Source organism: Salvelinus fontinalis, chromosome 19, assembly GCF_029448725.1.
Source record: "Salvelinus fontinalis isolate EN_2023a chromosome 19, ASM2944872v1, whole genome shotgun sequence".
Classification (NCBI taxonomy): domain Eukaryota; kingdom Metazoa; phylum Chordata; class Actinopteri; order Salmoniformes; family Salmonidae; genus Salvelinus; species Salvelinus fontinalis.
In genome coordinates, this window is record NC_074683.1 from 14,343,422 (window position 1) to 14,360,687 (window position 17,266).

General features: G+C 41.3%; 1 protein-coding gene across 1 annotated transcript in view; it reads right to left on the reverse strand.

Annotated features, from left to right (window-relative positions):
- Positions 1 to 8,112: 8,112 nt before the first annotated feature.
- The window catches only part of LOC129816411 (nck-associated protein 5-like), a 111,295-nt gene continuing 102,141 nt past the window's right edge, over positions 8,113 to 17,266 (reverse strand). The window contains exons 13-14 of the mRNA XM_055870869.1: positions 17,206 to 17,265; positions 8,113 to 8,399 (exon numbers count right to left, since the gene is read on the reverse strand). Of these exons, the coding sequence (XP_055726844.1) occupies positions 17,249 to 17,265 (17 nt within the window). The 3' untranslated portion in view covers positions 8,113 to 8,399; positions 17,206 to 17,248. The remainder of the gene's footprint in view (positions 8,400 to 17,205; position 17,266) is intronic.

A 17,266-nucleotide genomic window follows, 5' to 3' on the forward strand; every position in this document is an offset into this window, starting at 1 on the left:
ACATTCAGAGACAGAGTTGGGAGAAAAGACAGGTTGTCTTTGCAAAGGTGAGGTTCGGGGTCACTTGTGGCCTTAGGTGATCAATGATTATTTGACCCATGGACTTAACGTTCAACAATGATTTTAAGGCAATGTGACAGCTTTGTAAGTCTTATGTACAGTATACTCCGCAAGTAGATTTTGTACGTACAGTATATCGCAATTGTATCTACTAATGCCCTCACAAGCCAGATTGACTCTTCACACACAGACATAAATACGTCACACAGCACACAAATGTTCTTTGGTCAATATAACACTACAACAATGTCCTATGGTTGTAGCAACACCATAAGTGCTGAAGTCGTTTATTTCACCCTGATAACAGTTTAGCATGAAACAGAAGATATTACTGTCAAACATTGGAGAAATGATCACATGTGGGAACATAACTGGCATTGGGTTCATAGAAAAACAGGCAGCTGAGAAGAAATGGTGAAGAACACGAATCATAATACATAGTACAGCATACAAATACTGGGTATTAAGACAGGAGCGCTAGAAAAATACAATAGTCCTTTGAAATTGACTCTCCATAAATATCAAAACACACGACTCTATGCTCTCTCTACTAGTACCACATCGGAAGACTTGATTGACACTTTAGAATGGTTTAAATGGCTAGTATACGTTACACATGTATAGGCAACTGCCAAAATAAAGGAAACACTTGGCTAAATGAGGGATACAAAGTATATTGAAAGCAGGTGCTTCCACACAGGTGTGGTTCCTGAGTTAATTAATAAGCCATCAACATCCCATCATTTGTATTTGTATTTATTAGGGATCCCCATTAGCTGCTGCCAAGGCATCAGCTACTCTTCCTGGGGTCCAAACACACCAAAGCCAAATTATATATAAAACAAAAGATAAAACAGTGAACTATGTTTGTACTGAATGAGCTAAAGATAAAACAGTGCGTCATATAACATCCCGACACCATCACATATCCACAACACAAAATGTTCAATACCACCATACAACAATATCACAATGCGTGCGTATGCATGTCTCTGTACCTTTGTGTGTCTCTTCACAGTCCCCGTTGTTCCAAGGTGACATTTTTACCTGTTTTTTTTTAAATATGATTCTACTGCTTGCATCAGTTAATTGATGTGGAATAGAGTTCCACGTAGTCATGGCTCTATGTAGTACTGTGCGCCTCCCATAGTCTGTTCTGGACTTGGGGACTGTGAAGAGACCTCTGGTGGCATGTCTTGTGGGGTATGCATGGGTGTCCGAGCTGTGTGCTATTATAATGCTGAAAAAAACAAAAAACAAACAGTTGCCTATTATTTTGGCTACCATGGCTAGAAGATACCTCAGTGACTTTGAAATAGGGGTCTCAAAGGAACATAGGGGTTTTAAAGTGTGAAGTTCTGGCGGTTTGTGGTGGCCCAACGCCCTATTAAGACACTTTGTTGGTGTTTCCTTTATTTTGGCAGTTACCTGTATATTGCGAGACTCAAAACAACAAATGGACATTTACTCCTATTTTCTTACAAATAAATGAAATATTGCAATAATTAAAGGGTTATAATGAGTGTAAACACTGATATGCACGTGTTAGTGTGTATTAGGGGGACGCAGAATATTTTAAGTGGCATCTAGTTAAATGACTTAGTAGTTTGAAATTGCATTACAATCTGTTGACAAACATTTCATTGTCGTCAATTAATGTTACGCAATAGTTTAAAGGGGCAATCTGCGGTTGTATCCATTTTTGGACTTTTAAATGAATGATATATACCCATTGGTTTTAAAAGAGTTTAACTTACAAATGGCCCATGAGCTTAGTTTGATTGTCATACCCCTTCAGAACCCAAAATATAAGCTTGTTTTACTCCATTGTTTGTCACGATGTAATTGTAAACAAAGACTCTACATCCGCAAAACATGGTTCAAACTATAATGTTGATATCATGGATGGTCAGTCCTTGCATCTATATCCCTGAATGAATTTGAATTTGAGAGTGGTTACATTTCTCAAGCCCCACCAGATTTTTACCAAAACGGTGGCGGGGATGTGCTTTGTAATTGTTTGAACTGCAGATTTCCCCTTGTCTGTTTATAGGGAGTATAAATAGAGTAGTCATATTGAAAATGTACCCGGTATGTATCCCAATAGTTTTAGGGATTTTTTGGCTTGATTCTCAGAAAGCCCAAAAGCTTTTTCTGTCATAATACATTTACCCATTTTGTCATGAGTGATGATGTAGGCTGGACTATGGTCAGTTGGGAATATGGGGGCAATACAATAGGTAATATATATATATTTTTTAATAACCAGGGTACCAGTGAGAATTTCCTACACTGGACAACTTGTTACAGCTGTTGATAAGTCATTGATAATAATCAGCCATTTTTTTTAATGTCATTACATTAAGATATAAGGGGAATCATAGCTATATTCAATACAATTAATGAGTTGATTTAAAACCTATGTTTAACCCTTTATGGTTGGTGTCTTGGCGGATTTTGTCCAAAATCGTGTGACATAAAACATTACTTTTCTGGCCTTGCATTTACGGCTGTGTAAGTTGCCGTTTTATCATATATTGAGAATTAATCAGTTAAGTGGAACTTTGAACTTGAATCCTGGATCCAGCTGTCCGACAGTTTCTTCTATAAGGATTTCAGAAATGCAGTGTAACTATGTAACATTTTGTGCCTCTTTATGTTAGGGGGTGAACAGTTTTCATGGGCACATACATTCAAAATAATGTATGCATTGCAAAATCAAATGCTTCTAACCAAAAGTATCCCCTTAGCTTGATACTTAAAACCTAAATCGATACTGTCATTAATGGGATTCTTCAATAATTATGCATAATACTTATTGGATGCGCATTTGGTGTCTAGCTGATTAGTTACCCCGTGATATTTTCACACATCATCTGATCCAGGAAGGAATTTTCAGAATGACAGTCAAGTGAAAACTGATGTTGTGATAGGGCATGTGGTCCAACAACAGCCCAAGTGCTGGAAAAAGGGTGTTTGTGAGGAATGTCCAGAATATTTTTGTCTCATCTGTTACACCAGTGATTGTGCCTGGATCCACATTGGATCTAATATCCCTAGTGAATTGATGTTGATCATCTGTTGTTGTCTTGCTTGATTTACAGCAGGGTCTCGTTAGATTTAACAGAGAAAGAGTCACGTTAATGAGTTCATGTTTTTATATGTTTTTGTGCCATGGATTGGACACTGAGTCTACTGTGAGCAATTGTGTAGGATGGACTATTGAGCAACACGCAACATTATTCATTATTCTGGATATAATGACAAAATGACATAGCCTAATGGGCTTATTCACAATATGATCTGGTAATGAAATAACATGACAAATACATTTTGTTTTCCATGTTAGACCTGCAATTTTAAACAATACCAGGGGCTTGAAGTAGCCTTCTTAAATTTGAAGCTCTGAAATTCAAGTACTGGATTAGGTCTACCTTCAGACAATCCTCAATTTGATGCTTGAAAAGTTCTAATGTTTATTGTAGCCAATGTATAAGTTATCCCTCCCCCTTATAATTTTCTGTTATTTTTTTGAACCATTTTTGTGAGAGGTGTGGCCACTTTCATTTGTTTCCTGCCTCTTCAATTGAAAGGTGTTGCACTACTATGTTGCGGTAAAATCATTTGCGGTTATTATGAGGACGACAGCATCTAATGTAGGCTTCGACTTGGTTTTCCATACAAATCCTTCCATTAAAAGAATAACTTCGCTTTTGGTCACTTTCTCATTATTAAAAACAGCGATGGTGCGATTCAAATGGTGAGATTAATGCTAGCGCTGTGCATGTCTAATTATGTGTGCCTACGTCGGCCACATACTGTAGGCTAACAGAAAAAGACAACTTTTGGACAATTTTTGCATGCTTTTTGTGGGGAGGGGGAGTTCTATATTATATATTCTATACTATATGTACAAATATATAACATTGAGGTCCTTGAAAATAACAATGAAGTGCATGAAAAAGTCCATGAAAATCCTTGAATTTGACTTGCCAATGTCTGTATGAACCCTGCTTAGGATACATAGGCCTATGTTGTTGTATTGTTGGAGTAGTGTGCCAATTTCCTCTAAGTATTTTATTTTTTTATATACCCCAGGATACCAGGACTGAAGATGAACTATATACCCAAGAGGAGAGAGACCGCCCTGAGGTAAATGGTCATCACAATTTATACAAGGCAAGGCAGGGAATCATTTTCCAAAAGCGTTAGGGAAGTAAAACATTTGATATCGCAGCTTAAGTTGCCAAACATGTCAGGATGCATTCATAATAATGAAAAGGTCAGACAATATACATTATATTTGGAGCTTAAAATGGAGTTGCCTACACGCAATACCTCACACAGCCATTTTAGATCAAGTTGGACAAATGGAAAACACATTTTGGTGAACAATTAAGTACATTACTGTGATTGTTTTCAATTAAAATGGTTTAAAAAAAAAGCTTCTTAGAAAATAGAAATTTCTCAAGCAAGAATTTAGTTAGGACTGTCTGGGGGTGGTCTGAGTTGGGAGGGGAAAACTAGCTGTTATTGGCAGAGAGGTTTGGAACTCTTTCTTGGTCTATTACCAAATTACGACCTGGTGACGTCACCAGGCAGGCCAAGACTCCATCCCACCAAAAAAGGCTGAAATTTCAGGGAGGCTTTTCAAACAGCTCTTACGCTAAAATAATTTCACAGTATTATTCCAACCTCAGAGTGTGTAAATATATATATAAAACACCACATCATTTTTGACTGCACTGGGCCCTAAAAAAGTATCAGATGTATTCCATAATGGACAAATAGTATTTCTGTTGTATACTTATTGTTATTTGTCAATTGTTAAATGTACACTACGCTCAATTTGTCTCATATGTTCATTCAACTAGAAATTATTATTTTGGCATCTTATCTAAAAAAAGGCGGTGGAACTAGTTACACACACACACACAGTACCTTTAACATATTTCAACTTACATATTTGACACATTGACGTACAATGCATTCGGAAATCTACACACAATACCCCATAATGACAAAACAGGTTTTTAGAATGTTTGCAAATACCTTATTTACAGAAGTATTCAGACACTTTGCTATGAGACTCGAAATTGACCTCAGATGCAGCCTGTTTCCGTTGATCATCCTTGAGATGTTTCTACAACTTGGAATCCAATTGCGGTAAATTCAATTGATTGGACATCATTTGGAAAGGCACGCGCCTGTCTATATAAGGTCCCACAATTGACATTGCATGTCAGAACAAAACCAAGTCATGAGGTCAAAGGAATTTTCCAGTAGAGCTCTGAGACAGGATTGTGTTGAGGCACAGATCTGGGGAATGGTACCAACATACTTGTGCAGCATTGAAGGTCCCCAAAGAACACAGTGGCCTCCATCATTCTTAAATGGAAGACGTTTGGAACCACCAAGACTCTTCCTAGACCTGGCTGCCCGGCCAATCTGAGCAATCGGGGGAGAAGGGCCTTGGTCGGGGAGGTGACCAAGAACCCGATGGTTACTCTGACAGAGCTCCAGAGTTCCTCTGTAGAGATGGGAGAAACCAAGACAATACAGGAGTGGCTCTGAATGTCCTTGAGTGGCCCAGCCAGAGCCCGGACTGAAACCCGATCAAACATTTCTGGAGACCTGAAAATGTCTGTGCAGCGACACTCCCCATCCAACCTGACAAAGCTTGAGAGGATCTGCAGAGAAGAATGGGAGAAACTCCCCAAATACAGCTGTGCCGAGCTTGTAGCGTCATTCCCAAGAAGACTCAAGGCTGTAATCGCTGCCAACAGCGCTTCAAGTTCAAGTTTTTGTTTGTAATAATTTTGCAAACATTCCTAAAAACATGTTTTTGCTTTGTCATTATGGGGTATTGAGTGTAGATTGATAAGGGGATTTATTTTTATGCATTTTAGAATAAGGCTGTAACAAAATGTGGAAAAAGTCAAGGGGTCTGAATACTTTCTGAATGCACTGCACATGCTTACATAGTGCATGTTCATTTATACATGAACTATTATTCCACATGGCATTCCGATATTCCTGCTACGCCATCATGTTTGTGTCAGTTATCATTTAATCTGACTATTCTCTCATCATTAATTTAATTTACTTATTTACTTATTTGAGGTGTTTCTGTATCGTTGTCAAATGTTGGTAGGGCATATTACTCTGTCTTAATGTTATTCCTTAATCAGTATGATTAATAAAATAGTTTTTCTTGTGTACGACTAACAGACCATTACAATAAGGGGAGGTTATAATTTTTGTGGGGGTATGATATTTGTGCATATGTAACTTTGTCAATCATCATTATTCACGATACATTCCGGATTAGCCGTAATCATGGTATCATCCACAGTCATGTAGAAGTTTTTAGAAACATTTTCTATTATTATTTACAATAAGTGACACGTAATAATCTGAAACACAACCAAAAGAAACAGCAAGTGCATCCAACAAATGTGAGGGGTCACAAGCTTGATGTAGTCATTGCATGCTATGAATATGGAACCAAATACTTCACTTTTTCACTACTTTAATACACATACGTGAATTCGTCGCAATACTTTTGCTCTAAAATACGAGGACTATGTACCAAAAGTGGTGTAATTTCTAAACGGTTCATGGATAAAAAATATCGTTAAATTACAGCTGACTGTCCGAACTTTAACCTCAGTGTTTGGTTTTAAAATGCAAACTTCTGAAGTATAGAGCCAAAAGAAACAATACTTCACTCTCCTAATAATGACAGTAAGTTGAAAACATTGTATGTTAAAAGAACTGTGTGTGTGTGTGTGTGTGTGTGTGTGTGTGTGTGTGTGTGTGTGTGTGTGTGTGTGTGTGTGTGTGTGTGTGTGTGTGTGTGTGTGTGTGTGTGTGTGTGTGTGTGTGTGTGTGTGTGTGTGTGTGTGTGTGTGTGTGTGTGTGTGTGTGTGTGTGTGCTTCCACAGACTTTTTTTGTTGGTAAGATGCCAAAATAATAATTTCTAATTGAATGAACATATGATTGACAAAAACATTTGCATATGTTTGGGCCAACTAAAAATGTTACGTTCAGGTAACACTGATTGAAAAGTTAAGTAAACCAAAAAAAAGCTGTGGAATCAGATACTTGATAATAATTAGGTGAAACTAGATTTTCGTGTGTGTGTACATTACAAACGTGTTGGGGTTGAATTGAACACCTGCTAATAACTTCCATATATTAATAAATATTTCCTAAATGAGTAATTGCATTTCCCTGAGCAAACTGCATAGCAATATTCATGTTGAGCTTATGTATAACTGAGATCAGAGGCCTACATGACTATACACAAGTTCAGGAATGTGTAACACGTAATACAAAGTGCTTGATAAATACAAAGTTAACCTGCTTTTATATTTACTTGTTCATACGGTTTGAGGCTGAATGTACTACATCTACTGATGTACAGTTATAAGTAGAGATCCCGCCTACACTTTACTTCTATGATTGGTGGCTTATTATCCAAATCAGAGAGCCTTGAAGTTGTTTGCTGTGAACTGAAGCATCAGTTGACAGTACATATTGCCCAGCACAGAACCTAGGTAATTATTTGTACTGGAGCTAGTCAGTCTGTATTGTGTTGCAAACTGTTAAAGGGATAGTTCACGCAAATTACATGTTCCTTTCCTTACACTGTAAGTAAAACCAAAGCATGGATTGCTGCCTTCCCTTGGCCAATGACTGCTTACAAGGTATGTGATTTTGTAATTTGGGTGAACTATCCCTTTAATAAAAACCCTGAAAGAGAGAAGCTCATGGGGACCTTCTTCCCAAGCCATCCATCTACATGTAAATTGACAGAATAAGGAGCAATTAGTCAGCTACAGTACAGTAGCTAAGTGTGAGCTAACTGGTAAAGCTACTGATGAGGCTAATGTGTGTCAACTACAGCAGACCATGACTATTGCCCGTGACTAAATCAATGGCATGCTGATCTTAACACTTCAGGTATTTACTGTGGATAGAAGCCCATCAGACAGAAATGGGCAGCTTTCAGGCTTCTAGTAGCCTTCATATGTTACCCTAACACATTGTAATTGGCAGTTTTATTCCAAAATTCAAAACACAGAATAAAGACATGATTCAGAGGTTGATCCATTATCACAGGTTTTCAGCGAGCACCCATAGTTCACTGACACCGTGTTGCTTTTCGATGAGCCATGATTTGAGCCTTGGTGGAGCCAGGATGGTATAGGTAGGTATTTGTCTGACTCATGAGCCATTGTAATCATGACTCTCTCCTTTAGGTTACATGGCTGCTGATTGCCCTCTCTATCCCTCTCCCCACGATGCTGCACATTTAGTTTGATCATTTAGTCTGAAATGGAAGAGGAAAAGATGATTAGATGATACAGTGGGGAAAATCAACATCTGTGTTACACAACAAATGCAAATTCTATTGTTTCAGTATGAAAATCCGCAAACGTTGCTCACCCACTGCTGTTGGGCAGAAAGTAAAACTTGGTCAACTTTCCTAGTAATTAAACAAAAGTTGATTTTGGCAGTACATCAAACCTTAGTGTTTCAGCCGTATGGACAGTGGAGGATTTTCATTGCAAATGGCATGAATGACTTGCAATTGAACGAATATGAGCTCAGCAAAATGTTTGAGACCTGTCGCTCTGCAGCTGCCAACGTGTTGGAATGTAACATTCAAAGCCAAAGCCATAAAATGAAGTCATTTTCGCTCATATTATGATTTCACTGAGAGTTGGGGGGGGGGGGGGATTTGAGGAAAGGTGAAACATGCTAATGTGTTCTAAATCACCCCTTTCTGAATGATCAATAAAATTTGAGCAACAATGTCTCTTTGCCGGACTATTTAGTTGGTTTCAAGGGTAGATTTTGTAGGAGCACAGATGGATCAGGTCTTGCCTTTGGCTGTTAAATATATACTAATAATGCTAATCATCATGCCAATCATTGGGTCAAAGTGGGGACCTAGAGGACTGAAATAAAGATTGTTCATTTTTTATTTAAATACAGCTGTATATAGGGCCCAGAGTTTTCCCTTGCATGTGACGTGACCAGCAAAATCCCTTGTACCTAATCATCACCAATCCTACATTACTATTAATACTGTGAAGAGACCACTAATGGTACACCCGAATGAGAAAACCATTATGCACTTAGCTAATCTACACACCAAAGTACTAAACTTATTGTTAAGGCTCCACAAAGGGCTTCCTTACTCAATACCAGGGGTTGGAACTGGTTCAGGGAACAGAACCGAAAACTGTAAAAGAATGTCATTTTTCGATATACAGAAACTAAAACTGGGAACGAAAGTGACCTATACTGTTACAGAACAAAAATTCAATCGACTGCCTAGGCTAAAACAACTATAGGTTGCCCCCTGCATAGCAAGCTGCTCTACCTGTACTGAGAGGTGAAGTAATTTAATGTCGAGCTAATTAAAAAAATTATCAATTTCATTACGGAATGAAAAAAAAAAAATTCTGTTCAGAACGAAATGATTGGAAAATAATGTTGGTTCCAACCCCTGCTAAATACAGGTAGCAAACCACTATGGCTTTGCTAATTACAGTATGCTTCAATAAAGGCCGTATTTGAATAGGAAGACAATAACTATGGCATTGTATAAAATAAAAACTTGATAATATTCTAATTTGACATTGGGACCAGGACATTGCAAAGATACTTTCAGGCCTACCGGGAACAGAGTTTTGAAATTTGCCTGGAGTGATGAGAAAAAAACATGTCTCACACACACCCTCTTCCTGAATTCGTCTCGTAAAAAAAGCTACCTATACAGAAAAACGATGCAGAAGCCACACTTCATGTAAACTTCAATTTCCTGCACACAAGTTTTCTGACAGATAAAGGTGCCAAGAACATAACTTGTATCAGTCGTCGGGCCATTGTTGAATATCTAACCTTTCAGCAAACTACGGTACAGTGAAGGGTGTTTAAAGCATTTTTTAAAACTTTTCTGCTGCTATTAAAACAAGACATAAGGTAGAAACTGTTCATATGAGCAGTTCAGTAATAGTATAAAACAGTGTGTCGGTGATTCTGCAACTTTGGCTACTTTGGCCCTGCAACATCTCAGAAATGAAAACTTATTGAAACCATTTTACCAGTATTATAATTGTTTTAGATTTGTCTGATAATGGCTGCGATCGTACTATTCAGGAATGTATATATTTGTGTAATTTTTCTCAGACAGCCATAGACAAATGTTATTTCCATCACGTCATTAAACATCCATTATAGTTTAAAATTAAATATCATACAATTAATTTATAACATTTCTTATACATTTGTACATGAACTTGTATTGAATAATATTTTTAGGGATTTTTAAGGTTTTCTTAATTTTAATAATTCAGTACGACCCCTGAATGGATAAACTTGCCTTTGTGACAGCTGAAAACATTTATTTATCGTGAAAAATAAGATATTTCCACCCAACCTTTTTTTGAGATTATGATAACAACCATATGATTTCAATATCTAAAACAAATCAAATATAAATTATACATAATATACAAATGTACCTAAAAATATGGGTGTGGTGGAAATGACATGTAAAATAAAAAAAAGTACGATTTTTTTCTTCTTCTTGCAAACATTTTGAACAACAACCATTGTCTTATATTAATTAAATGTTTAACAAAGTTCGATTCCAAAAGTAGCCGACGGGCAGAGCTCAAGGAAGTAGGACAGTGTTTTTGAGAGATGGACCCAGATAGCAAAGGGCTCATCCGCATAGAAGAGCTCAGTGAGCAAAGTGAAACTGTATAATTTGTGACTCACCACCTGGATTCGTTCTTATGTAGCGACCCTCCCGTAGGGGTGGCAGAACAGAGTGCTCAGGTTGGGGTGTAGGGTTTGAGCATAGCCTGAATGTAGGCTGTTCTGTAGGTAAGCACCATGGTCTTCAAGTGGATGCAAGCTTCAACTGATAGCCAGTGGAGTGTGGAGGAGCAGGGTGACATTAGAGAACTTGGGAAGGTTGAAAACCAGGCGAGCTGCTGCGTTCTGGACAAAATGCAAGGGTTTTATGGCACAAGCGGGGAGCCTAGCCAACAGTAGTCCAGACGGGTGAGGATAAGTGCTTGAATTAGGACCTCTGCCGCTTCCTGTGTGAGGTAGGGTCGTACTCTACAGATGTTGTAGAGCATGAACCTATAGGACTGAGTCACTGCTTTGATGTTTGCAGATAACTATCCTCTCCACGTCACCTGGTAGGAGCAGCCTGTCAGATAGAATGCAATCCAAGAGTGTGCATAGCCTGAGACGCCCAGCCCTTAGAGGGTAGAGAGGAGGATCTGATGGTTCAAAATGTCAAAGGCAGTGGATAGATCTAGGAGGATGAAAACAGAGGAGAGAAAATCAGCTTTGATAGTCCGGAGAGCCTCCGTGACACAGAGAAGAGCGGTCTCGGTTGAGTGACCCGTCTTGAAGCCTGACTGGTTAGGGTCAAGAAGATCGTTCTGAGAGAGACAATGAGAAAGTTGATAAGAGACAGCACGCTCAAGTGTTTTGGAAGGAAAAGAAAGAAGGGATACAGGTCTATCGTTTTTGACGTCAGATAAGTCTAGTGTTGGTTTCTTGAGGAGGGGAGCAACTCGGGACATTTTGAAGTCACAGGGGTCAGGAATGAGTTGATGAGGGAAGTGAGGAATGGGAGAAGGTTGGGGGGGCAGGTTGTCGGGCGGCCAGGCCTCACTAGTTACAGGATATCATCTGGAGAGAGGGGGGAGAAGGTGTAGGCTGTAGGGTGTAGGGTAGTTCTGTGTGAGTGAGACCAGTGCACTCAATAGGCTTAGTGAATGAGTAGCAGATGTTGTCAACCTTTTTTCAAAGTGGTTGACAAAGTTGTCTGCAGAGAGGGAGGGGGAGGGGTGGAGGATTAAGGAGGGAGGAGGTGGAGGAACTAGTGAGAAGTATAATAATTGTTTTTGTCTTTATCTGTTGTGGTAAAGTTCCATCTTTTTGCTAGCTAGTGCCATGTACTTTAAGTGCTGCCTGTTTTCCAAGTGGCCTACTTGGTATGTAAACGGCTGACTGTATGCCTTGGCTTGGGTGTAGAAGCTGTTAAGGAGCCTTTTGGTCCTAGACTTGGCGCTCCGGTACCGCTTGCCGTGCGGTAGCAGAGAGAACGGTCTATGACTTTGGTGACTGGAGTCTTTGAACATTTTTGGGGACTTCCTCTGACACCACCTATATAGGTCCTGGATGTCAGGAAGCTTGGCCCCAGTGATGTACTGGGCCGAAAGTACTACCCTCTGTAGCGCCTTACAGTCAGATGCCGAGCAGTTGCCATACCAGGCAGTGATGCAACCGGTCAGGATGCTCTCGATGGTGCAGTAGAACATTTTGAGGATCTGGGGACCCATGCATGTCGTGCCCTATTCACAACTGTCTTGGTGTGTTTGGACCATGATAGTTTGTTGGTGATGTGGACACCAAGGAACGTTCGACCCGCTCCACTTCAGTCCTGTCGATGTTAATGGGGCCTGTTCGGCCCTCCTTTTCCTATAGTTCACGATCAGCTCCTTTGTCTTGCTCACATTGAGAGATATGTTGTTGTCCTGGCACCACACTGCCAGGTCTTTGATCTCCTCCATATAGGCTGTCTCATCGTTGTTGGTGATTAGGCCTACCACTGTTGTCGTCAGCAAACTTAATGATGGTGTTGGAGTCGTGCTTGGCCACACAGTCGGGGGTGAACAGGGAGTACAGGAGGGGACTAAGCACGCACCCCTGAGAGTCCCCAGTGTTGAGTGATCCGCATGGCAGATGTGTTGTTGCCTATCCTTACCACCTGGGGTCAGCCCATCAGGAAGTCCAGGATCCAGTTGCAGAGGGAGGTGTTTAGTCCCAGGGTCCTTAGCTTAGTGATGAGCTTAGTGATGAGCTTTGTGGGCAGTATGGTGTTGAACGCTGAGCTGTAGTCTTAAAAAGGCAGAACAGGGCTCCGGGCAGCCGAGCGGAAATGAGGAAAACTCGCCTCCCTGCGGACCTGGCATCCTTTCACTCCCTCCTCTCTACATTTTCCTCTTCTGTCTCTGCTGCTAAAGCCACTTTCTACCACTCTAAATTCCAAGCATCTGCCTCTAACCCTAGGGAGCTCTTTGCCACCTTCTCCTCCCTCCTGAATCCTCCCCCCCTCCTCCCTCTCTGCGGATGACTTCGTCAACCATTTTGAAAAGAAGGTCGACGACATCCGATCCTCGTTTGCTAAGTCAAACGACACCGCTGGTTCTGCTCACACTGCCCTACCCTGTGCTTTGACCTCTTTCTCCCCTCTCTCTCCAGATGAAATCTCGCGTCTTGTGACGGCCGGCCGCCCAACAACCTGCCCGCTTGACCCTATCCCCTCCTGTCTTCTCCAGACCATTTCCGGAGACCTTCTTCCTTACCTCACCTCGCTCATCAACTCATCCTTGACTGCTGGCTACGTCCCTTCCGTCTTCAAGAGAGCGATAGTTGCACCCCTTCTGAAAAAACCTACACTAGATCCCTCCGATGTCAACAACTACAGACCAGTATCCCTTCTTTCTTTTCTCTCCAAAACTCTTGAACGTGCCGTCCTTGGCCAGCTCTTCTGCTATCTCTCTCAGAATGACCTTCTTGATCCAAATCAGTCAGGTTTCAAGACTAGTCATTCAACTGAGACTGCTCTTCTCTGTGTCACGGAGGCGCTCCGCACTGCTAAAGCTAACTGTCTCTCCTCTGCTCTCATCCTTCTAGACCTATCGGCTGCCTTTGATACTGTGAACCATCAGATCCTCCTCTCCACCCTCTCCGAGTTGGGCATCTCCGGCGCGGCCCACGCTTGGATTGCGTCCTACCTGACAGGTCGCTCCTACCAGGTGGCGTGGCGAGAATCTGTCTCCGCACCACGTGCTCTCACCACTGGTGTCCCCCAGGGCTCTGTTCTAGGCCCTCTCCTATTCTCGCTAAACACCAAGTCACTTGGCTCTGTCATATCCTCACATGGTCTCTCCTATCATTGCTATGCAGACGACACACAATTAATCTTCTCCTTTCCCCCTTCTGATAACCAGGTGGCGAATCGCATCTCTGCATGTCTGGCAGACATATCAGTGTGGATGACGGATCACCACCTCAAGCTGAACCTCGGCAAGACGGAGCTGCTCTTCCTCCCGGGGAAGGACTGCCCGTTCCATGATCTCGCCATCACGGTTGACAACTCCATTGTGTCCTCCTCCCAGAGTGCTAAGAACCTTGGCGTGATCCTGGACAACACCCTGTCGTTCTCAACTAACATCAAGGCGGTGACCCGTTCCTGTAGGTTCATGCTCTACAACATTCGCAGAGTACGACCCTGCCTCACACAGGAAGCGGCGCAGGTCCTAATCCAGGCACTTGTCATCTCCCGTCTGGATTACTGCAACTCGCTGCTGGCTGGGCTCCCTGCCTGTGCCATTAAACCCCTACAACTCATCCAGAACGCCGCAGCCCGTCTGGTGTTCAACCTTCCCAAGTTCACTCACGTCACCCCGCTCCTCCGCTCTCTCCACTGGCTTCCAGTTGAAGCTTGCATCCGCTACAAGACCATGGTGCTTGCCTACGGAGCTGTGAGGGGAACGGCACCTCCGTACCTTCAGGCTCTGATCAGGCCCTACACCCAAACAAGGGCACTGCGTTCATCCACCTCTGGCCTGCTCGCCTCCCTACCTCTGAGGAAGTACAGTTCCCGCTCAGCCCAGTCAAAACTGCTTGCTGCTCTGGCACCCCAATGGTGGAACAAACTCCCTCACGACGCCAGGTCAGCGGAGTCAATCACCACCTTCCGGAGACACCTGAAACCCCACCTCTTTATGGAATACCTAGGATAGGATAAAGTAATCCTTCTAACCCCCCCCCCCCCCCTTAAAAGATTTAGATGCACTATTGTAAAGTGGTTGTTCCACTGGATATCATAAGGTGAATGCACCAATTTGTAAGTCGCTCTGGATAAGAGCGTCTGCTAAATGACTTAAATGTAAATGTAGTCAATGAGCAGCATTCTCACATGGGTGTTCCTTTTGTCATTGTGGGAAAGGGCAGTGTGGAGTGCGATTGAGATTGTCATCTGTGGATCCGTTGGGGCGGTATGCGATTTGGAGTGGGTCTAGGGTTTCTGGCATGATGGTCTTGATGTGACCCATGACCAGCCTTTCAAAGCACTTCATGGCTACCGACGTGAGTCCTACGGGCCGGTAACCATTTAGGCAGGTTACCTTCGCTTTCTTGGGAACACGGACTATGGGTAGTCTATTTGAAACATGTATGTATTCCAGACTCCGACAGGGAGCGGTTGAAAATGTCAGTGAAGAGATTTGCCAGTTGGATTACCAGGATGTGGACCGTCTGGCCCCGCGGCTTTGGGAATGTTGACCTGTTAAAAGGTCTGACTCACATCATCTACGGAGAGCGTGATCACAAAGTCTGGAACAGCTGGTGCTCTCATGCATGCTTCAGTGTTGCTTGCCACAAAGCGAGCGTAAAAGGCATTTAGCTCGTCTGGTAGGCTTGCATCACTGGGCAGCTCACGGCTGGCTTTCCCTTTTGTAGTCCGTTACAGTTTAAGCCCTGCCACAGCCGACGAGTGTCGGCGCCGGTGCAGTAGAATTCAATCTTAGACCAGTATAGACGCTTTGCCTTTTTGATGGTTCGTCTGAGGGCAAAGTGGGATTTCTTATAAGCGTCCGGATTAGTGTCCCACTCCTTGAAAGCAGCAGCTCAACCCTTTAGCTCAGATGTTTCTCCTAAATAAATAAAAGTAAAATAAAAACTAAACAAAATACTAACTGTTGCTGATATTCCAATCAATACATGTGACTTTTAAAGTGACCCACTGGAATACACAGAGTAGATTTATGGTAATTCTGTCCTGCTGTCTGTTATCAATCTTCCAGGGGACATTCAGTGAAATAGGATAGTTAGAGGCTTGACAAATAGCTTAGACCTGTGGGGTTGTATTGTGATGGTCAATATTCTCAATCCCGACAGAGACATCAGGCTGGCCCCAGTCTATAACTATAAATGCACAGGACATTTTTAAATGACTCACCATGCTCCAATTTGGCAAGGGAATTGAAGAGAAATAACCAAGAGAGCTGTTATGGTGGTGGTCGAATGCAACCAGGAAACAATATAATACCTTTCAGACTAAATTGATTGATAGTGACCCACTCATTTGTTAAAGAGTTTGCATTCTCAAACCAAACAACCCCACCTATTTCAAAACAGATAACACTACTTGAACTTTCTTGGAAAAAATGATCAATTCCATCTGTATTTGATATCCACCAAAACAAAAATGAATGTACAAGACATTCTCTTATGCTGTGAAGGATTACAAAATATGCCTTGGACATGTTTTACAATTAACATAAATTGTATGATTGATTGACATGTCAACCATTGTGAATACTTTTCACAAGACAATTCTTATTAATCTCTAGATTACGAAAAAACTTGGAGTGACCATCATATCGGAAAGCCTTGATTCATTATAGAACATGACCGGATGGGCCATTTGTGGAAACCATGAAAAGAAATAGAAATCCTTTTAAGCATTAAGCATTTTTTTTTTTTTATGTACGTGAAGAGAGATTTCAGGTTCCTAATAAAATACAGAATGAGGCCTCTTGAGCATAGTGCTTATTCATTGGATTTTAACATCTGCTTTCATTAACAAATGTGATGTTTGCAATAGGCAGACACTTCCATTATCAACCATGACTCACGCACTTCATCAGGCCTTATGCATGGTTTGCCAATGGATTCGGAGCTCATTATCCCACATTTGATTTGTTGTGTGTAATTTTGTATTTAAACTGGCTCCACAGAACCCAACCTTTTACATATCCACTCCCGTAAGTGCATACCTATGGTTGATCAACTACAGCGGATTTAAGAGACTTTTATTTTATTCAGAAAATTACTTTGCATTACTTGATTGCTATAATCAATTAATTGGATATAAAACCGGTTCTAACAGTACTTAGACTGGAGTAGCGACTGCTCTCTCTGTTGGCTCTTAGCAGGGGTTGTCTTTGATTTAAAATGGTTAAATCTTGTTGTTTACATTCCACCTACCAATAAAAGCAACAATCATAAAAATAAATTTAAAAACTCACTGCTGATGGTTTCTAAGTAGTCATCCTGGTCATTCTGTCACGATCATGTCATTCTACCTGC